This window comes from Antechinus flavipes, chromosome 5 (assembly GCF_016432865.1).
Source record: "Antechinus flavipes isolate AdamAnt ecotype Samford, QLD, Australia chromosome 5, AdamAnt_v2, whole genome shotgun sequence".
NCBI classification, from domain to species: Eukaryota; Metazoa; Chordata; class Mammalia; order Dasyuromorphia; family Dasyuridae; genus Antechinus; species Antechinus flavipes.
Window position 1 is genome coordinate 85,307,463 of NC_067402.1, and position 23,096 is coordinate 85,330,558.

Genomic DNA, 23,096 nt, shown 5'->3' on the forward strand with positions numbered 1-23,096 from the left:
ATAAGTATCAAGTGGTTAGATCCTTTAATAAGAGACCTAAGGCTTTTTCCTCTTCTCCATAAGTAGCATGGACCTCAATGAAACACTAAGATATAGTTCCCTGGGTATTTGGAGTCAATATGAGAGCATTAATTATCTATGGGTGACTATATCAGTAGTAAAAAAAAATCCTGAAAAGGGTAGTGGGTAATGCAAAAGACAACTTAGATGTACTTAGTTTTTGCCTATAATGTGCCCTGGAAACTTTTGTGGGAGGAAGAAACCTTGGGATCACCCTACTCTACAAATTCATTTGTGTTTTCTTTGGAAAGTAATAGAATCAGATGTTCACATCACATTTCCAATGCTTAATTCTCTTCTAAGGCACTTCCCCAACATAGTCTTCAGTTACATAAAATTGAGTTAAATGACCTTCAAGGTTCAACTTAGTTCTAGAACTATGATCCTATTTGTTTGTTTATCCCTCCATTCATTTGTTTTTATTTAGGAAGCAGGTGGGATGAAGTGATTTGCCACACAGCTAGTAAGTATCTGAGGCCAGATTTGAAATCAGATTCTCCTGACTCCAGTGTTCGAAGTACTGCACCTCCTAGCTGCCCTGATCCTATATTTATTGAAAAGAACTGTTGCATTGACTCCATGATAAAGTGAGTTTTCATTTATCCATGGAATTTGGGAAGTCTTAAAAGGGAGAGAGGAAGAACAATGGGAAAGAAAATTTTTCCAAGATGAACTTCAAGCTTTATTTTAGCCAATAGTGATAATAATAATCATTGAAACATTAGTTTTGACATTCAGAATTTGAGCCTTACAATGTTTCTGTGAGTTAAATACTTTAGACGTCATTTCTCCAATTTTATACATAAAGGAGTTGTTCCTTTATTCTTTCCTCGACCCAATCACAGAAAGGAACCAGATAATCAAGTGTTAAATTAACTATAAAAATGTGGCCAGAGCAGGTAATTCCCTTAAGAGACTGGGTCCCCTAAGTGAATTCGGGAAGGAAGCAATTGTGATACGATGGAGAATGATAAGCCATGCTTCAAAGTAACTGTGTTTCCACATAACCTTTAAAAGTCAATTCACTGAGCCCTGGTGATTCAAAGAGGGATCTGTCTCCCAATGGAGGAGTAGAAAATACACATAGCTGAAAGAAAAGGAAAGCTGTAAGAATCTATGTGAAGTGAACGAGGGGACCCCAGCCACAAAGAAGAGGGCCAGAACTTTAGGAGCTGGACTTCTTGAGCCAACTGGACATGAAGTGTCTTGAGAGGAAAGCTATGTTACTGAAATTCTCCCTCTTGACAATTAAGTGATGCTGTGAATACAATCCTGCGCCTGGAATCAGGAACACCTGAATTTAAATCTGGCCTTAGCCACTTACTAGCTGACCTGAATTCAATTCCAGTTCCAAATCAATTACCTCAGTTTACTCATCTGTAAAGGGAGAATAATAATAGCATCTACATCTCAAGGTTGTAGTGAGGATCACATGAAGTAACAATTTTAAAGTGAGTCAATACTTCATATTTACTAATTACCATCATCATTGTTGTCATTATTATTATTGATATAGGTCTGCAGACTGTCTGGATCTCAGCATTCTCCACTGTATAATTAATCAAATTGGATCGATTTTCTTTATTTTCATTTCTTTTTCCTGGGCCCAGTTTCAGCTATGATAGTCTGTATATGATATCTATGGCCAAGGTACCATGTTCACATCCAAAGTCTTGTAGCCTGTCTTCCTTTAAAATGTTACCTTATGAAGATTTTATTTTCAATTGAGATGGATGCCTTAATCTATTCTTAGCCCATCCTAAAAACTGCTAGAGAGAAAGTAAATCCTCTCTAAATAAACATTCAGACACTAAACATACCTCCTAAGGAAAAAAAGTTATCCTAAGAGTAATTTAACCCAAGGAGAAGGGAGAAAATCTTTTGATAAACAAACAAGACTAATTCAACCCAGGCCTATCACTCAAGGGAGAGAAAGAGCATCAGAGAGCTGCTTCTTTACATTTACAGGTGCCAAGGGGCATGTTTTCACCATGGTCTAAGAAAGAGGCCCTGGGTAGATTTTTTTAAAACAGATTGAATCCTTGAACTGAAATAAACAGACTTTAATAATTGATTTTTGTTTCAAACCTAGATCCTGAATGTTGTTTTTATAAATGTTGAAAAAAGTGATAATGTTAAGAAAAAAAGGCCTATTCAAGATTTGCCAGCAGTACTCTGGAAACAAAATCAGAAATTATACAGTTACAGAACTGAAGAAATAATAAGGAACTAGAATTTTCATTTTACAAATGAGGACAATAAAGTGAAATGAGGATGGGGTGGGAGGAAGAATCAAGAGACCCAAGTTCAAAATCAGGTTTTGCAACTAATGGGGGCAACTTAAAATGAGTCACTACATCCCATGGGCCTTATTTTTTCATGTTTAAAACAAAAAGGTTGAATGTGATAAGAGAATCAGAATTTCAGAGCGGTAGGAGTCCTATAGAGATAATCTAGTTCAACTACTTTCATTTTATAAATGAGGAAATTAAGATGCAAAAGGTGAACTGATTTGCCTGAGTTCATAAGATAATTAGTAGAAAATGCAGGACCAGAATTCATGTCTTTGGATTCCCTCTTTCCTTTATCTATCTAAGTTGAATGGCTATATAGCATATCATTTTGAATTTTCATCACATTTAATACTTTTCAAAGTATTTTAAAAATAAAAATATTAATTTGTTAAATATTAATATTAATCAATATTAATAAAATAATAAAATGTTAATTTAAAATAATTTTTTAAATATCACAGCTCTGATGTCAGTATCGAGAATTTTAAAACTATTTGCATTCTACTTGGAGATAATAATAGCATCCTACTACGAGGCTGCTGTGAAGATTAAATGAGATAATATTTCTAAGTACTTAGCATAGTGCCTGGCATGTAGCAATGACTATATAAATGTAAGCTATGATTAGTTATTATTATTATTATATCCAAAACTTATCAAAAGTTACACATCTAGGCTTTGTACAAGTTGGGCCAGGGCAGGGAAAAGGAGCATTACTGATTTTTTTTAAGATTACCATAACTATTAGCCAATTCTTTGGGAAATATGGTGCAATGGTAATTATCATCTCACTTTTATTTTTTTTTCTCTTTTTTAAAAAATTTTTATTTAATAATTACTTTATATTGACACTCGTTTCTGTTCCGATTTTTTTTCCCTCCCTCCCTCCACCCCTCCCCTAGATGGCAAGCAGTCCTTTATATGTTGGATATGTTGCAGTATATCCTAGATACAATATATGTTTGCAGAACCGAACAGTTCTCTTGTTGCATAGGGAGAATTGGATTCAGAAGGTATAAATAACCCGGGAAGAAAAACAAAAATGCAGATAGTTCACATTCATTTCCCAGTGTTCTTTCTTTGGGTGTAGCTGCTTTTATCCATCATTTATCAATTGAAACTCAGGTCTCTTTGTCAAAGAAATCCACTTCCATCAAAATATGTCCTCATACAATATCGTTGTCGAAGTGTATAATGATCTCCTGGTTCTGCTCATTTCACTTAGCATCAGTTCATGTAAGTCTCGCCAGTCCTCTCTGTATTCATCCTGCTGGTCATTTCTTACAGAACAATAATATTCCATAACATTCATATACCACAATTTACCCAGCCATTCTCCAATTGATGGGCATCCATTCATTTTCCAGTTTCTAGCCACTACAAACAGGGCTGCTACAAACATTTTGGCACATACAGGTCCCTTTCCCTTCTTTAGTATTTCTTTGGGATACAAGCCCAATAGAAACACTGCTGGATCAAAGGGTATGCACAATTTGATAATTTTTTGGGCATAACTCCAGATTGCTCTCCAGAATGGTTGGATTCGTTCACAACTCCATCAACAATGCATCAGTGTCCCAGTTTTCCCGCATCCCCTCCAACATTCATCATTATTTTTTCCTGTCATCTTAGCCAATCTGACAGGTGTGTAGTGGTATCTCAGAGTTGTCTTAATTTGCATTTCTCTGATCAATAATGATTTGGAACACTCTTTCATATGGGTGGTAATAGTTTCAATTTCATCCTCTGAAAATTGTCTGTTCATATCCTTTAACCATTTATCAATTGGAGAATGGCTTGATTTCTTATAAATTTGAGTCAGTTCTCTATATATCATCTCACTTTTAGAAATGAAGAAACTAAACACAAAGAATTTGTGACTGGCCCAAAGTCACACTGTAAGAGATCAATCCAGAACCAAAATCCAGGCAGCCTGATTTTGAGTATATTTCCTATGACATCATGATCAGATGATAATTAATCATTTCTCAGTTGTATTCAATTCTATGACCCCATTTGGGGTATTTCTTGGCAAAGATACTGGAGTGATTTGCCATTTCCTTCTCCAGTTCATTTTACAGATGAGAAAACTGAGGCAAACAGGATGAAGTGACTAGTCCAGGGTCACCTAGATGCCCAATAATATCATACTATATCTAAAGCAAAATTTCTTTCTAAGTTTATCTTTTAAAACAAGAATATTAATATATGCCTGGAGAAGTTCTTCTATAATTGTCATATACCTTCAATGTAGTAAACACTTATTAAATACTGAACATGGGCCAAGGCCCTATGGTTCCACCTTTGGGGTTATACTTTTCCTTGAACTCTAACGTGAAATTTTAGGTTTGTTCAATTCCTATATATTTGAAAAACTGAAAAATATTTCATTAATTCATGGTGATTCATGATCACCAATGGCCTTGAATGAATGAGTGAAGCAATTATTAATCATTTGCTATGTGCAAAGCACTATGCTAAACATTCACGATACAAATGGGAAAAAAGCAAGACTAAATGAATAAAGCAAGTCATTTAATTTATCTTAAACATGATTTTACTTGATAACAAAAGTGTTAGTCCAAAATGTAATTCATGAATTTCTAATTATTCTTTCTCACTATGACTACTATTAGTTGGCTTTGATTTCAGCCATAATGTATCTATCTATATCTAAATCAATCTATATTTATAGACATAAATAAATGTTTCTTGGACAGTCCCATTATCAGGGAGGGGAAATATAGAATATTAGTATTAAAGGAGTCTTTCTGGTTTTTTAGAAAATTAAAGAAGATGGACACAAACTAATGTTTTCTTTCGAACCTAAAGAAAGCATATATCTTTCTTTCTTGGACTATACAATATTTTTTTTAATTGAGATTAAGGTTATAGTTCATATATATTTGTGTCTGCATTTATATTTATATTTACATAACCTAGTCATAAGAAGAACTAACAAGAATTTAGGTGTGTTCCTCTCTACATAGTATATTCGGTTCGAACAGCTCTCTGTTGGTTATTATCTTCAAGCTCAATTTGGTCCTTACTTGGTAAAAGTTCCTAAACTAGAAAATCCTCAGTCAGAGGAGATAAAAACTTGATAATAGAAACTCCAAGAGTAAACTAGATTGGTCTAATAGTAAGCTGGATTTGGGGGACTAAAAATATTTCCCTCTTCATTTTCCTTATTACTCTAGAGAGTAACACCATCCTCCCAATCCTCCAGACTGTCACCCCATTCCCCTCACCAATCTGTGACCAAGGCCTGTCAATTTATCTTTGCAACATCTCTCAAATATGTCCCCTCCTTTCCTCTGACCACTTTAGTGTGGGTCCTCATCACTCACACCATGATCACTACAAGAGCCTTCTGGTTGGTCTGTCTGCCTCAAGTCTTTCCCCACTCCAATCCATTTTCCATTTAGCCACTAAAGTGATTTTCTTGATCAGCTCACCCCTCATCCGCCAATCTACCCAACAAACTTCAGTGACTCCTTCTTGCCTCCAGGAACAAATACAAAATCTTGTTTGCATTCAAAGCCCTTCATAATCTCGTCTTTCCTCCCTTTTCAATCTTCTTATATCTTACTCTCCTCCATGTTTATGTACTTTTCAATTAAGAAACCTATAATTCAGTCCTTCTGCTTGTTCCATGAACATGATAGTGCTTCATCTGTCAGCTCCAGGCATTTTCTCTGGCTACCCCTGCCGCGAATGCCTATTAGTTTCCCTGACTTCCCAGATAAAATCTCATCTTCTCTAGGAAGCTTTTCCCAATCTTTCTTAATTTTAGAGCCTTTCCTTTCTTAATTATTTTCTATTTATCCTGTATATAGCTCATTTATACATATGCAGTCTCTCCCATTAGATTGCAAGCTCTTTGAGGGTGGAGACTAATTTTTGCCTCTTTTTGTACCCCAGCTCTTAGTAGTGTCAATAAATGTTTATTTAATAAATGACAATAAAAAGTAAATTGATAAATGATTAAATAAATAAATGATAAATGATTTAATAAATAATAGACTTTAGAAATTAGAGAATGAAGGGCCAGAAAGATCAAAGAATCACATGAGAATGATTTAGAGTCCATAGGGGTCAACTCCCTCATTCTGCAGATAAAGAAACTTAGACATAGAAATATTCAATACCACATGGCTATTAAGTGGTAGAGTTGAGATTGAACCCAAGGCCTCCCGCTGCCAAATCTGGCATTCTTTCCACAATACTGATCTGCATTCTAGTTTCCATTTTCTTATTAACCAGTTGCATAATCTTAGTGCCTATTCCTTCAACTTCTTCAAATGGAGAATGTAGGTCTGAGTATGAATCCTGCCTCAGACACTAGCCCTATCATTTCCCTCTTTCAGTCTCAGCTTCCTTATTGGTAAAATGGGCATAATGATAGAAGCTCCTTTACAGAATTGTTGTGAGGATCAAGTGAGGGCACATGTGCTCTGCAAACCTCAAAGTGCTACATAAATGTTAGTTATTGCTATTATGTAGGGATAATTATTATCTTTCCAATCTATGTTGGTAATTGTTTGAGACGAATGGGAAAGTCTGACCTGAGCATGTTCTTGGCCACTTGTTCCAGAATCCTACATTTTTTGCCTGCCCAGTTCTGTGTCACATAAAACTTAATTTTTTAATGTAAAGATGCATGAGGTGGGATGAGAAAATAATGAAACCAGTTTTTCAACTACAGTACCAGAATTTCACAGCTGGGTTATAAACCACAAGAGAAAATAAAGTCTGGCTACCTTATTATCACTCTTTTTTTTAAAGGAGAGGAAAGGGGAGTATTACCCAGATTGTTCAGCCATCTTATTCTCCAAAATTTTTTCTAGATAGCTTTCAGCTCCTTAAAAAACCAAAAAACCAAAACAAACAAGCAACAACAACAAAAACAAATACACCTGCAAAGGTTGGAGGTTCCCCACTGAAGATGTTCAAAGCAAGGTACCATCAGTTCATCTTGGAACTAACTCAATCTTTATAAAGGATGGGAATGAGTGGGATGTTGTCCCACTTCCTTTCCGGAGACCCCTAAGTCCTCCTGTTACCATTAAGTGATCTTGCCCTAAAGGACTTTCTTTGTCATTATTATTCAGTCGTGTGTGACCCTTTGTGACCCCATTTGGGGTTTTCTTGGCAAAGATAATGAAGTGGTTTACTGTTTCCTTTTCAAACTTGTTTTATAGAGGAAAGGAAGAGTCTGAGCTGGATTCGAATTCATGGAGATGATTCCTCCTGATCCCAATTCCAGTGCTCTATTCATTGCAGAGCCACCTGGCTGCCCAAAGACTTCCTAGGCATAGTGAATTTTTTTTATTTTACTTCTGTTTTTTCTAGCTAAAATGAACTATACAACTATACAAGAGAAGTGAGAGGATACTGGATTAGGAATAAGAAGACCTGTGTTTGAACCTTGGCTTTGTCACTTGAGGCTGTGTGACCTTGGTCCAATCATTTTAACCTCTGTCTCATTTTCTTCACCGGAAAATAAAGATAATCATAGTTTCACTAATAATCATAATCCACAATTGCATAACTCCTGAAGAGTTGCAAAACATTGGTCCCACAACAATCCTGTAAAAATAGGTAGTGCAAGTATTTTCCCCTCCAGTATTTTAGATGGGGAAACTGAGGCACACAGTAGTGACTTGCACAGAGTGACATAGCTAATAGTGACAGAGTTAGGATTTCAAAGTCTGATTAACTCTCAGATTTGTTGTGTGGATTAAATAAGATATACCCACTTCTAAATATACGGGTGATGTATAGTGACATATCTTAAAGACATATTTAAATGTACAGGTGATATAGTATCATCTTATCTTTTTTTCCCAAGTACTGGAATAAATTCTACTGAAGCTATTTGCTCCTCTCATCAGTTAAGTCCCATGTTAAGTCCTTGCCAAATGCAATGGGAACATTCTTTTTCAAAGAATAGGACTTGCAGCCATGCAGTATCTTATAGTCATGTGCCAGTGAGTTCTAGGTAAGTAATAGAACAGCTTTAGAACAAATACCCCTTTGAGCTTTTTGGTTTGGGGGACTGCAAACTCTGCTTTTGGCTTTCGGCTAAGTGAGGAATAGGGACTCTGCTGTGAATGAAATGCTGACTCTGAGTGAAGAAGTCACTTGGGCTCTATTATAGGGCCTCAGTTTTCTCATCTTGAAAATGAGGTACCCACTTTCCAACGTTCTTGTGAGGCTTATATGGGATAACTTGTCTGTAGGCCATTGCAGACCTCTGTGTTCTTCTATGTCACCTTAAGTGACCGTTGATGGTGACTTCCAATAGCGTGGAGGCTCGTGCACAGAAAGGCTCTTAGAGAGCAGGTGGCAAACAAGGGTTTTTTGAGATCTGGCCCTAGGAGCCTGGGGAGGTAGGGGAGTATCATGCAGCCCTGTGGGGAATCTTGCTTCTCTCCTCACCTCCCTTTACTTTTTCAAGCCAGAACCTGAACCAACAGTGGAGTGTTCTCCCAGACAGGAAGCTATGGGATGGAGCGGGCCAGGGGTAGAGATGTCTGTACCTTGCCTGGCTGGTGTTGAAACCAAGCTGGAAAGGGGTAGATTCTGGGGCGCCTGCAGCTCGGCATTATTTCTCCTGAATAAAGAATGGGTAAGGTTGAGCAAAATGTCAGGAAACCTTTCATCCCTTTTCCTTTCAGCTGTCTTTGGACTCACCCTCAAGCCATACAAAGTTTTCTGGCTTGCTTGTCAGCTATGTGACCAGCTGGCTCCCAGGCATAATGTGCATGTAGGTCTGGCAGGACCTGGAGTGAGTGAGTGTGTGTGTGTGTGTGAGTGTGTGATTCCACATCTGTGGTAATAGAACATTTTCTCATCTAATCCTCCAATGTACTTGTCCATCTTCTTCCCAACCCCCTAATGTTTTCACAGAGACTCTTTCTGGTTGCCATATGTACAGATGACAGTGCTGGGGAATGCCAGGAAGTCTCCAAGAATGTGACTTTTCACTCTTTCTGTTTAGGAAGGTGGTCTACAAGGATGACTGTCTCAGCATTATATTCTGATAACCACCAGTTAGTTCTTGGGCACTCCATGCCCCGGGGGATTGGGGAAGACACACTGATTTTTTTTTTGAACCACAAAATGTAAAACATGTTCAAAGATGAAGCCATGCATATCAGTTGTTCCCTATTCTATTCAAAGCAAATGAAAAAATAAAACTGCATCCTTAACTGACCAGCAGATATCAAACCACTTACAAGATATGCCTGGCTCCAAGAAAGGAGCTGTTTTGTTTTTTTTTTTTTTTCTAATCTGACATGAAATAATGGAAGAGATCCCTCTATTATTAACTATATTTCTAAAATCATTTGTAATATATAAATACATGTGTGTATGTGTGTGTATACACACACGTATATATGTATATGTGTGTATATATATATATACACATATATATAACACAAATGTATATGCTGTTAATTGTGGCTCACCTTTTATGGTCCTTTTACCTTTATTGATTGTACAACAATTATAATTTATTTAAAAATTTTTTCACTAATCTGGTGCTCTGGCACATGTTGGCTAGAAGCAAAAGCTCAAGAAAGTTTCATGTAAATGGACCCAAAGTCTAAGACAATAGCAATTCTCCAATTGGGAAGAAACAGTGTCTTTCCTAGGAATAGAACTGATTTAGTTGATTTTATTTGAATTTTTTGTTATACAACTCCAGACTTTGCTGTTTGTTTTTTTTTTTTTAAATAAGACTAATTGGGGATTTTTAAAAATACAAAAACAAATTTTTGTATCTTATAGCAAGGAATAGGTAATGTTCTTTTGGGGAAAAAATCTGGAAACTGTCATTAGATGTTTGTCATTTTCTAATAAGCTATAAAATATTTTATAATAATCCATTAAATTAGTTTGCTTAACATATGGTTTGTCATTATTAAGCAACATAAGAATTAAAGTATGAGAAATATGACTGAAGCTTAGTTATAAAATTTGCAGGGTGGAGGTAGCCAAATCTTCAGAAGTAATGTTGGTCTTGTTTTGGTAATCTGTACAGCCCAGACAAGTACCTAACTAATTTAACGGTATTCCATTGCCACTCAGCAACAGAAACACTTGATTTGAAATGAATTTGTAGAAATGAGTCACTTTACAGTAGCTCAAATCCTACTGGGTTTGGGATGGGTGATATTTATAAAATTGTAATAGTGTTTGTATTGAGTCATTTCACCAAAATCAAAAATTCTGCCCCAAAATTTCATTTATAAAAGAAACTCATTTTTCTTTTAACAGATAATCTATGATGAAAAGATGGATCGAGCAATTCTACTCTAGCTGGTACACTGTTTGGCTTTACTCTCTAAACATATGTTGCCTAAAACCTCTTTTATTGATTAAGTCCAGATGGGCTGCAATTTCTCTGTTCCCCAGTAAACTGAAATTTTACCAACCTTTATTATTCCTCATTGAAATTCACTCCTTTAGAAGATTTCTAATTATATTGCCTAATAAAACTAAACCTTAGATGCTATTTGCATATTATATGAAGAAATCTCATACAACAAACTCATAGCAGACTCAATTAACATAATAGCTAATTATATATCTCATCAGCCTTGTGAGAGTTTCAGAATTCATGTTTCCTCTGCTGTAGCCTAGAGCAAAGGAGGGCTTTGAATTTTCCCTTCTAAATATTGACTTTTAACTAATATTAGAAATGATTTCAGTGTTTTTAAGAATGAAAAGCTGGTGATTAAACTGCATGCAACATTTTCTTCAATGCAATTAAAATTTCTACATTGACTAACTCTTGGCAATAGTATCAAATCAGTTCCAAGTAGCCAAATAGTGCAAACAGCAGTCCATTATCCCAAAGATGAAAGTGTAGAACTCTAAAAAATGAGCTGAAATCTATTTCAGCTTTGCAGATTGGGCCTGGAATAGCCAATTCTGCTACAATGACAGTTCCCACCTATTATTGTGCCCTGGAACATAATTGTATTCCTGGTGATGCTTGTGATAGCTATCAACCAAGAAATTTACTACAAGATTAACAGAGACATAGTAATGAACAAACATGGGAAGCATCCTGTAATTGCCTGTTATTAAAGTGTTGTCATAGTGGTCTGTAATAAATTCACAGGCTGTAGTTTTCTGCAGGCTAAAAGCATAGATGAAAGTTGCCGTGTCTTCTCTCAATTTTAAAGTTGGGATCAAGAGATTCTTCTCATTTTGATTATTACTTGACCTGGACAGGCTCAGCAGAATGACTGTAAATAGGTATAAAATTATATATATTTTTAAATCACAAATTATATATTACATATGTGAACACTAAGCAAGAGTTAGAGATTTCACTTGAAAAGTTTGAATATTTAAGATTAACTTTCATCTTGGGTATATTATAATTTTAGTGAATTTTAGAATCAGAGCTTAATTTTGGATTTAGATCATGCAATACATAGGTGCCTACATAAAAGCAACACCAGATAAGAAAATGTTGTGCTGGGTAAAATGGCTTTCTCCCATTACAATGATGGCTGCCTTTTTCATTCATATTTTAATGAGGTTAGTATCTCTGAGACCGTCTTTTAGGGGTGGAGGCCCATGTCTCCGGTAAGATTACAATAGGAGTTGCTTTATTGACAAGTACTATTCAAAATCTTCACAGTATAGAAAGAAAGACTTAGTCTTATTCCACTTGTCCTATACTTATTACTCTCTTAGTATAAAAACACTTTTCAAGGAAAAAAAAAAAAAGGAAGCTCAATTATTCAGTGAACATTGTTTAAATTTACTCTGGACAGTTCAGGAAAATACAATTCTTTGAAATCCTATCATACAATTCCTAAGTATATCTCCTTAGAGTTGAAAGGAGTGGACTATGGACATTATAGTTTATAATTCCAAACTCGATGCTATTGACAACATAAAATAAAATCATCTATGCAATTGATCAAACCAAAGAAAGTTATCTGGTTTCTCTCTCTCTCTCTCTCTCTCTCTCTCTCTCTCTCTCTCTCTCTCTCTCTCTCTCTCAGTTTTGAGTCCTGAATAATTATGTGATTTCTCTTAATAAAACTTGGGCAGGAAGACCTTTGTGAGTTATTTCTGTGCTGTTCTGTTGCACCAGCTGAATACACTAGGGACAGTTAGTTGCTTCAAGAATTCTCACATTATACCCTATATTGGATAACCTGCTGTCTTAGGGAAGCAAGAGGGAAGAGAGGGAGAGAGAAAAGTTTGTAACTCAAAATATTGCAAAAATGAATGTTAAAAATTATACATGTAATTTGAAAAAAAGAAAATACTATTTAGTGAAAAAAGAAAGAATTCTCAAATTAAGTCTCAGTTACTATATCATTGAAACCTGTTAAAGATAATGTATTTTTTTTTTAAGCCAGGCAATATCCTATTTTATTTAAAGACTCAGGCATATGTTTTAAAACTGAGGAAAACAAGTTATATGGGGTGGGGACAGGAGGAGCAAGGTGGAGGAGAAATACTACTTCCATTCAGCATCAAAATGGTTTTTTTTACTGATTTACTCTGAGATGTCTAAGTTTCTAGGCAATCTCTTTCAAAAGTCTTATACTTGTCAGGAATGTGATGTCATCCTATATATTTCCCCACAGTTACTACGTTAGCTTTTTTGATTGGGTATGAGGAGGAAAAAGGAAGAAGAGGGGAAGAGAGAGACATAGGGAGGAGAAGGAGAAGAGGGAATGAGGGAGGGAAGGGGGAGAGAGAGAGAGAGACAAAGACAGAGACAGAGACAGAGATAGAGAGACAGAAGAGAGAGACGGGGAGAGAGATACACAGAGAGAGGGGAAGGGGACAGAAGAGAGGGAGGGAGAGAGAGAGGGTAGGGAGGCTGGAGGGAGGGAGGGATAGAGGGAAGGAAGGAGAGAAAGGGAGAGAGGGAGGAAGACAGAGATTAGGGGAAGGCATAAGATTTCTTGAAAAGCATTTGGATTTAAAAGGGGGTGGGATCTGCTCTTCTGAACTTAAAAATAAAATATTGTCTTGCTGGCAATCAGACAGTGAATGCTTAAAATACTTAAAATATATACACCAGAAAAATCCTTCTGTTGATGGTTTCCCTTGGCCAGCTAATTCAACTCTTCTTCTGCATTTATAGCTTCTTCCTAGTGATGAACAGACCATGTTTTAATCCTTAACTATTGTAATATGATTATTTAAACTGCATTTCTCCTTTACCCATAGCTCCTATTTTATTTGTAAATTTATGCATGATTTTAATCTTAAGATATTTTATACACGATAGGCTCTTTATATGCCATTTGTTCATACCAAATTGAAATTCACATATATAATATTTTATCTGTTGTGTATGCATTTTTTTCATCAAGATAAAACTAAATCACCCCTTGTGTTTGGAATATATATATTTTAAAACCACTTACTTTAGCTACTTTTATTATACACAGATATTGATTTTCTTCACCCCAAACAATTCCCATGAGTTTTTAGAATTTTCAATATTCCAGAGAATAAATCTAGTTTCCTGGCAAACTAATATTTTTAAAACTACATTTCTACAAGATTTAATGTGCAAACATGGAATGTGTTTCTAAACCAAAAAAACTAAAGTCAAGTTTTGGAGCAAGAGGAAGCTGTAAGTTGCCCTGCGAATGTGCTCAAAGAAGAATTGCAAGGGAACGAGGATTGTTCGTCAGCAATGTTTGTCTTTTTTTTTTTTTTTTTTTTTTTTTTTTGCATTCTTTTCCAGAGTTTCACTTTTTTTAAAGGTAGATTCCATCCTGAGAATGGGGTTGGATAGGGCTGAAAGGGAATCATAATAGAACCTAGTTTTTAAAACACGAACACACAGACACACACACACTCACATACACCCCACAAACAAAAACTTGGCTTCAATTTTAATTCTCGAGCTTTTATTTATCTGATTTGTGGCCAGATGGTGGTGAAGCAAGGAAACCCTTTGTGTAAATGGGGAGCACATGTGAAAGTGCTTCTGTAATGTAATCATTGAGACCGGAAGGGTTCATACTGTGTCTGAAAAGAGACAATAGAGACTGGATATATCAACATTGCAGAAATCGAGTTCATTTGTGATTCAGCCCCTTTCACTATGGTTGTCATGAAAACTTCCTACTTTGATCAGCAGAGGGTGGAGAGAGAGAGAAAAAAAAATCTTCTAAAGGCCGAAGGATGCTGCACTGTTGTTTACTGTGCACTTGGCTTCAGTTCACGCCCCCTTCCGGAAGGAGCAACAGGGACCAGAGCATCGTGCACCTTGACCTGTCTAGACTGCAGAGAAGTTTTTTTGTCCCGGTTACCAAGGGCGAGGGGTGCTCTTTGACCCTTGGAGCACTAGCTGTTGAGACCCTCACTAAGTATGTAGGTAGTGTCTAAATGTTTCTGCTGAATTCTTGCTGAATTCTGAAGGGAAAGGAACGGACAAAGACATGGACCAGCTGTTCTAAAATAAAGCTGAAATAGTAGAACCTTGGAGAAGTTAAATTGCGTAAGCCATTATTTTTCTTTTCTTTCTTCCCCCCTTCCCTCCCCAACCCCAACCCTTCTTGCAAAATCTCTTGGGAAGGATTAAACAGCTGCATCAGAGCTGATGAACAACTAGCTAAATGCAACGCAGGACCAAGGGACAGCTCTGGCTATTGGGGCTGCTTAGAGCTTTTCGAGAACTCTGCCTAAGCTAAAACAGCCTAGAATTTGAAACAAGAAAACTCTTGTCGCCAAGGAGAAACAAAATATCAGTTAAGAGTTTGTGAGCTTAATGTTGTAGTCTGCTTATTGGGGGTCATGTACAAATAATAATATAAGTAAACAGTTACGAATATACATATAAATGTATTTGTACTGGATTTTTTTTTTAACAGTATAGGGATTTCCGTGAGCTTTCAAATATGTGTAGATTTTTTTTTTTTAAGGCAAAATGCTACCTAAGCAAGAGTTAACCTTGTAAATTATGTATGTAATTTTTGTGTAGTAAGTAGACTTAGAGATTAATGCCGGGTTATGTGCCGAGTTTCTGTATGTCGATTTCCACATGAAGTTTAACTTCCAAAGTTAATATTAAAATTAAGAAATTCTTCCCCTTCCTTCCTCCCTCCCCCCCTTTTTTTGATAATAGATTCCTTTAGCCCAGTCAGAGGCATTCTTAACAGAAGTTTTGGAGACCGTATGTGAGAGAATGAATGACTACAAATTGGAAGATGATTCTGACGACAGGCCAAAGACATTCAAACGATTTGCTCCGAGGAAAGGAGACAAAATGTACAAAGAATTTAAACGATTCTTTTTTTACTCCGATGCTTACTGGCCTTTGAGATTTGCGGTAAGCGATCCTCTTAGAGTCCAGGTTGGGCTTTCCATGGAAATAATGCTGGGTCGGCTTTTCACTGATGAATCTCAAGACACTTTTGCAGCACGAGAGGGATAGTAAGTTTCTAAGAACACTAAGCAGAAATGCCAGAGATTAAGTTTGTAACCCTAAAAAGTCCTCAGCCTCTCCTAGACCTAATTTGCCATTCTGTTGCCTTTTCAAATTATTATAGTAATTCAATTTCAACTATACCTTATCAGAAACCTAAGGGGGAGGTATGTTAATTAAAAGTATTATTCATAAATTGAGTAGTTTAGACTTTAACTTTCTCTCAAACTGAAAGGATTTCCAAGGATTTCTCTCAAAACTGTTTGATTCATTTGGAGGAATGAGTCCAGGCACTTGGTTGTTGCCAAGATAGTCTCCTTTCAGATTTTCAGATGAGAAATCGGGGCCTGTTCTTTCTCAGTTAAAATCTAAATTAATACTAATGTCATTTTCAAATATGTATAGCCAAATTATGAGTGGAAGAGTATAGGGTGTCACTAATTTTACCTGAGGTCTTTCAGAATAAAGAGAAATTTCTACTGAATTAATTCAAATATTCTGGCATAGAATTCAGTTAAACAAAGGTCTAAGTACTACAATTGGCTTTATGCCAATTTCTTCCAATAATGTTTATTTTGTGAGAATGACATCCTCTCTGGTTTGCAAAAATGTGTCTTGCAGAATATCTACTAATATGCTTCTCTGGTCTTAACACTGTTGAAACAAAGTGATGGAGAAGTCACATTGAAATATTTAGTTGATTCTCTCATTGGCAAAACTCTCAGATGTGCTGAAAACCCTGAAATGAAGGCCTATGGGTACCCTTGACTTAATTTTAATTAAAAAGTAAAGATAAAACTTCAATACTAAAAGTACTCTGCGAGTGAGAATAGAAATGAATGGTTTTGTATTTCACATTATAAAATAAACATATTTGTAATTAAATTTTAAACTATTTTCCCACAATGCCATTATTTCTTGGTTTTTCAAACAGTAAGCAGGAAATTTTGAGTAAGATTATAGCAGGCTTTCATGAAACACATTACCAATCCCTGGAAGTAGAGACTCCTCCCCTCTTACATCCCCCCCCCAAAAAAAAATGCTTCTGGATGTCAGAGATATGCTGCAGTTAGACTCCAGGCTAGCCAAATGCATGAGGCAAGTGTAAGCTCCATCTCTCCCTCTTATGAAATGTCAGGTTTCTCCCCACTTGCCCAATGGTGAAATTACAGCTATTTTGTTTTTGTTTTTGTTTTTTTTTAAACAAAAAACGGTGAAAAGAAACTCAATAAGTATATATCAAACATGGTCTCCACAGAGAAATTGAAGATGCATTTATTTGGATGAGTTAAGGACCGTACTTGTCTTGACATTATAGACATTGTCTAGACATTAAAGTAGATTGTTATGTTAAATCTGAGGAAGCATTTTGGCCAGAGAAGCTACTTGGTTTTTTTTTAAGCACAGTGGATTTTTAGGGAAAATAATTATAATTATAAATGACCAGTTTCAGCTACCTTAATGAGTTATCAATTTAAATATGAATTTAATAATAATAAGAAATAAATTTCTTTATCTCTCCCTCCCTAAACTCTGTAGTTATAGCATTATAAAAATAGCATAATGATCTACTCAACTGAAAAGGGTAGCACTTAAAAAAAAAAAAAGACTACCCTGATAATATGGGTTCACAGTCTTGTCTAATGAGAATTTTACTAAGTCTTTTCTAAGAAGGAATTCTGCATGTATATTGTGTATGTATGCATGTGTACACATGTGATTTTTATTATATTTTTACAGTGTGAAATGATAATAGAAGAATATGAAGATGAAATATTTTCACTTATCGCCCAGGAGGCAGACCATCTAGCTGACAAGTTGTGCACTGAAAAATCAGGTACTGTGTCTGATGTAACATGTGCGCTCTCTCTCCCTCCCTTCCTTCTTCCCTCCCTCCCTCCCTCTCTTCTCTCTCTCTCTCTCTCTCTCTCTCTCTCTCTCTCTCTCTCTCTCTCTCTCTCTCTCTCTCTGTCTCTTCTCTCTCTCTCAAGATTTGCTTTTTTTTTTCTCTCCAAGCCTATTGCTTTGGTCCAACAAACTGATTTTGAGAATTCTTCTGTACTTAAATCAGGAATGCCATCACGTGAGATTAAAAAAGCAAACAAAACAAAACAAAACAAAACCCAAACCCAGGAAGGCTGTTAAGTTATTTCAACACACTTGGCTTATTTCACTTTTTTTTTTAAATCAGACGTTTGTTTTCATCACGATCTTAATACCCAAAATACCACCTAACATCTTATCTTTTATAGTTAGTTAAAAGTCCCAGATTTTTATCTTTTTTTTTTAAGAACCTAGTTTCCATTCAGAAAAGGAGAATTTCTCTATGTTGTCAGCCAGTTGTCCAAGATTTATGACATTAGTTCTAACCAATTGCTGCATCAGTAATGAGATGGAACCTAAAACTATCAAGAGTTCTGAAAGTTTTTTTGTTGTTTGTTTCCTAATGAGATCCTTTTTTCTATGGGTGCCTTTTTTTTTTTTTTCAGGAAATCTGTTTCAAAACAGTTCCTGAAACACATAATAAAAACAGTTCTTGAAATATATGTATTTTTTTTAATTTCTGAAAACAGAAAAAAATCCCAAATATCTAATCTGATAGTTGATTAATTATCTAATTTGAAAGTTGATACCCATATCTGTTCTATGGATTTCAGAATATGTAGTTATGTATATGTATGCAAAAAGTACATTATTTTAATTCCTTTCTATGCTTTCATAAGAATATAGTCTAAAATGTACCTCTTTTTTAAACAAGTTTCTTTAATTAACTATAGTGATAGAATATGCATGAAGGCATTAATGATTTTAAATCAATGACTGCAATAGTAGTATGTCCTAGTTGAACATATTGTTCATGTTAAAGTTTGATGTACCTGAAGCAAAAGAGCCAAAACATTGTAAACAGATGGTTCACTTATATAGCTTTCCTCAAATATTGTTTATAAATATTTATACTACTAAAGCATAGACTTTTTTATCTAAAATAATAGCAAAATAGACTAGAAGTCTCAACTTGCTGGATATTTTGGAATTTTTCCCCATGCAAACAGCTTAGTTATTTTCTTTCAGAATCCAATTGGGAATGAGGGATGAGAGGAGGGGAGTGATGAAATCAGAACTATTTAGAAGTTTGGAATTTTTGTGACTACTTTGAAATAAGTTATGTAGTGACAACAGAAATTAGCATTTTGATTAACTTTATGCCATAATATTTGATGATAGATGGCTTTTTCTTTTTTAAAGTTTTCCAAAGACTTCAAAGATTTTCTTATCCAGAAATGAACAAAATATTCATGAATGATTTGTGACATACTTGTTTGCCTGTATTTTTCTGCTTATTACAGTGTCTGTATTTTATAAAAGTTGATAATATAAATATTCTGCTGTATCTATACCCAATCTCATGATATAGAAAGAATTGGGAAAGTTTCATGAGATGTTTACAGCAAGCATCTAACTACATAGAATGGAGTTACTTCTTTGAAATTACTTTTGTTGGACTTAAAAATGTTTCATGATCTTTTCCCTTTCACATCATTCATATATGTGTGTGTGTGTGTGTATACATATAAATGTAAATATGTATCACATTCATAGATACAACTGAAAGAATTAAATGCAACTAAGAAAATGACATTTTGATTTGTAAACTTCTGGGACCACTGCTATTTAAGGCATTCAGATAAACTATTCTTAATAGCATTTGATAAAAAAAAAAAAAAATTACTCCAACCAACATTTTCCATGCCAAAAATAACTATGACTATCTAGAAGTATGAGTACTAGCAAAGAAACTGAAAGTTAACCAATCAAAATGCAGTATAGCATACTAGTTGCTATACTTGCCAATATGCTTCTGAATTTTTCTAGGTATGTTTCTATACAAATATAAATTTTTTGATAAAAATAAGGCAGTGTAAAATATAACTAAGTAGAGATCATAATGCTAAAATAATGCGTCCCCTTTTAAAACAATCTAAGGTTAATTATCTATGATATGCTACTAATGATATTTTTAAAAAGTGAGAAATTATTCTGTGGGAGTAAGGAAGGGTAAATACCTAAAAACCATAATAAAAGCAAAGCACAGCAATGATAGGCATAGCAAAAAATAGTAGCCAATATAGACTATCTTTAGCCTTTCTGGTTGATTTCAGAAATGGTCCTAGAAGAAAGGAAAAGTGTTCTCCTTTGAAAAAAATGTAACTGTATTCAACTTATTGCTTCAAGATCCACATGACTTAATTGATCTGATAGATAGTATTATTATAGCAATACTCTATTTTAATAGAAGCATCCCATTAACTTCTTTTGTCATTATTATATATTCTCAATGATGCAGTTTCTGAAATGTGGCTATTTTCCATATGGAAACATATGTTTCCACATGCACTAAGGACTGCTTTTATGTTTATGAAACTGAATCAATCAACAAATATTTATGTTGAATACCTACTGTGTGTTTAGAACACTGTCCTAAGGGCTATTAAAATGTTTGGTGGTTAATCTTTTAAAGATTAATTATAGAAACAAAAAGAATACTATTTTTTAAAGGTTTGACATTAAAATTGAATTAAATTAGTGACTTTGCATATCTATAGGTTTTGAATTTTGACCTTCATATAGAAGAGTGTTGGGAAAGTGACCCATTTCACCTGACTTTTGATAAACATAAACATGTCAGCAAAGATAAGGCGTATATGAAGCAATTACAATTACATCTTCTATTAATAAGGGGAAAAGGAAATGAACTTTGTCAACTTTGGGTCATCATCAGCATTTCCTGGAGATGTCTATAATAATTTTGCCATCATTTTGAAATGTTGTTAAGAGCTTGTGTTCAGATCTGCATTTGTTATTGCTATCTTTCCAATCAACAGGAAAAGATGTTCAATACAATTTTATCTTGTGCATGAGATAGAAAATTATGGGGTCATTTCTTATCAGATAAATTTTTCCTAGTTAAATAATAAGAATGAACTTACTGAATTTGCTTCATAAAATTATTGGTTGGGCACACAATGCTATGTTCTTTGGTTAGATATTTTGTTGGTCAGAAGGTAGTAGTTTAAGCATAGGTGGCCCTAAAACTCTGTCAAGATGAAAGAGTCTTCTAATAATTTCTGATTGCTCTAAATAGGATAAAAAGGTCATAATTTAAAGCAGGCTGGGGAGAGAACAAGCCCAGGTTCATCGTAAATCCAAAGGGCTTGTGTCTGCTGAGATATCAGTAGACATGTATCCATACATACATACACAACTGTATATTCTTAAAATATCTACTTCAAATAATTCATCCTATAGCTTTAAACTTCAAGCATAAAAAAATTTAAAACACCATCACTTTCCCCCCCTCAAAAAGTCAGATGATCAGATTTTTTTTTCCATGACACAAAATGTGGCAGAGAACTCCAAAATATATTCTCAAGCATTTAAATAAAAAAAAAAAAAACACCACTTTGGTATTTACTCCCTTCAGCCTCCAACTAATTTTGCCTTTAATATTCAGCATAGGAGAGAACTCACTTCAGTGCAAAGGCCAGACTTAAACGATTTCAACCTGAAATATAGGACTGGAATTGTTGACCGGTCAGAGTCATTGGCTCCAGCACAGTTCATATGAAGAATGGATGTGGTACCAAGATATCCATTCTCTTTTTGTTCACTACTGCTTTGATGAAATAATAAACATGGCAAGAGTGGCAAGTGATAAACTTATTTCAGGGAAGGTTTTGCTTAACCATACCCCCAAAACTGTGTCCAGCTAACTGAGCATGACAGTAATGCAATTTAACTTTTCTTTTTCTAGATCTTTGTGATGCTCCTTCTACTGGTCACACTGAGCTTTAAGATGACCAAGCTACTAGTTATAAAGAGAAGTAAGGTGACAATCTCTCCCCTCCCCCAAAAGGTCAATGCCTATGTTCTCTGTTGCTTCCTGCCTTTCATCACCATAATCAGTACTCATGTCTCTGCTTTAAGTGTGTGCTAAGTTCTTTGGTGGTTAAAACTCAGCAAATTTTTAAAAAGTGAAAAAACATAATGACGAACTTGTTCCTCTGAATAGTTTCTTCAGGTAAAGTTATAGAGTCCATCCATGTCTATTCCATTGCTTTAATAATGTAAGACTTAAATGAGACTTAATGTGAGAAACAATGTGATAAATGCAATTTTCTTGAAGGGTTATGGAAGGAGGATTTCCTATAAACACGAATAAGAATTTAATAAGGTTTAACAAATTATGTACTACAATAGATGTGTTTTGGTTAGAGAAGAACTTTACTCAAATAGCTGATTAGAAATATGAAGTCAACCAATAATTACTGGCAAGTAGTTCTTAACCTTTCTAGCTCAAGGCTAATATTGTCCACCCAGATTTTTACAAGGGATAGATGTCAGTAGCATAATTATCTTAAGCTTATCATTTTCCTTAAAAAGGGTAGAACAAATATGAAGTTAATCATTTTTGTTTAGAATCATAATGAAGTTTGGTCTTTACTATAAGTTTTAAAATACCAAAATCTAAATTCAAATGATCTAAAAATTTATTTCTTGTTTATTATACAATATGCCCTTAAAAGATCCCATCAACAAAAATGCTTTGTTTTGCTGAAGAATATCTTGCTTAAGTGAAATTGTTGTTACTAGCATATGGTGAAATTATTTCTGAAACTAATTGTCTAGTAGTTATCATCATCATCATCATCATCATTGGAAAGAGAAAGACAAGGCTTTGTTAGACTGAAAGATACAACTTGGTATCAACATATTTAGCACAATGCCTCCAATTAAATCCAACAAATATTTATTATTCTTTGCACACAGTAAATGCTTAACAATTTTTGAATGAATAATAAAATCTAATTATTGTACTGTTATCTATTTCTATATAATTTCTGTTCAATGAAATTCTGCTTTATTTACCATCTGTACATCTTCACTCATTGTAAAAGAGAAATGCTCATTGATGTCAGTGAGAATGACTACAGTCTATGCCCAAAAGGGCAAAGGGTAAAACTATTTGTCTGTATAAAAAGAAATTTCACATGTAACATACTTATTCAAAAAACACACTGAAGGACATGTAATTGGGCTGCAGGCAAGAGAGTTTCTCAAGTTTAGGAAAATGTATAAAGAGTTTATATTCCAATTTTCCTTATTTTGTGTGGGGGGACACTGTGCCCACAAACTGGTTTGTCAGTCTTAAGATTGTTTCAATTTTTAAAATAGATGCAAATTTTATTTTAAAGTATTGACATATTTCCTATTTCTTCATACATCATAAGTGAGTATAACATAATTTG

At 34.8% G+C, this 23,096-nt stretch overlaps 1 protein-coding gene across 1 annotated transcript in view; it reads left to right on the forward strand.

Annotated features, from left to right (window-relative positions):
* The window catches only part of CNPY1 (canopy FGF signaling regulator 1), a 53,107-nt gene extending 31,306 nt beyond the window's left edge, over positions 1-21,801 (forward strand). Inside the window, exons 2-4 of the mRNA XM_052001540.1 lie at positions 15,490-15,693; positions 17,530-17,626; positions 21,602-21,801. Of these exons, the coding sequence (XP_051857500.1) occupies positions 15,490-15,693; positions 17,530-17,626; positions 21,602-21,642 (342 nt within the window). The 3' untranslated portion in view covers positions 21,643-21,801. The remainder of the gene's footprint in view (positions 1-15,489; positions 15,694-17,529; positions 17,627-21,601) is intronic.
* Positions 21,802-23,096: the final 1,295 nt, after the last annotated feature.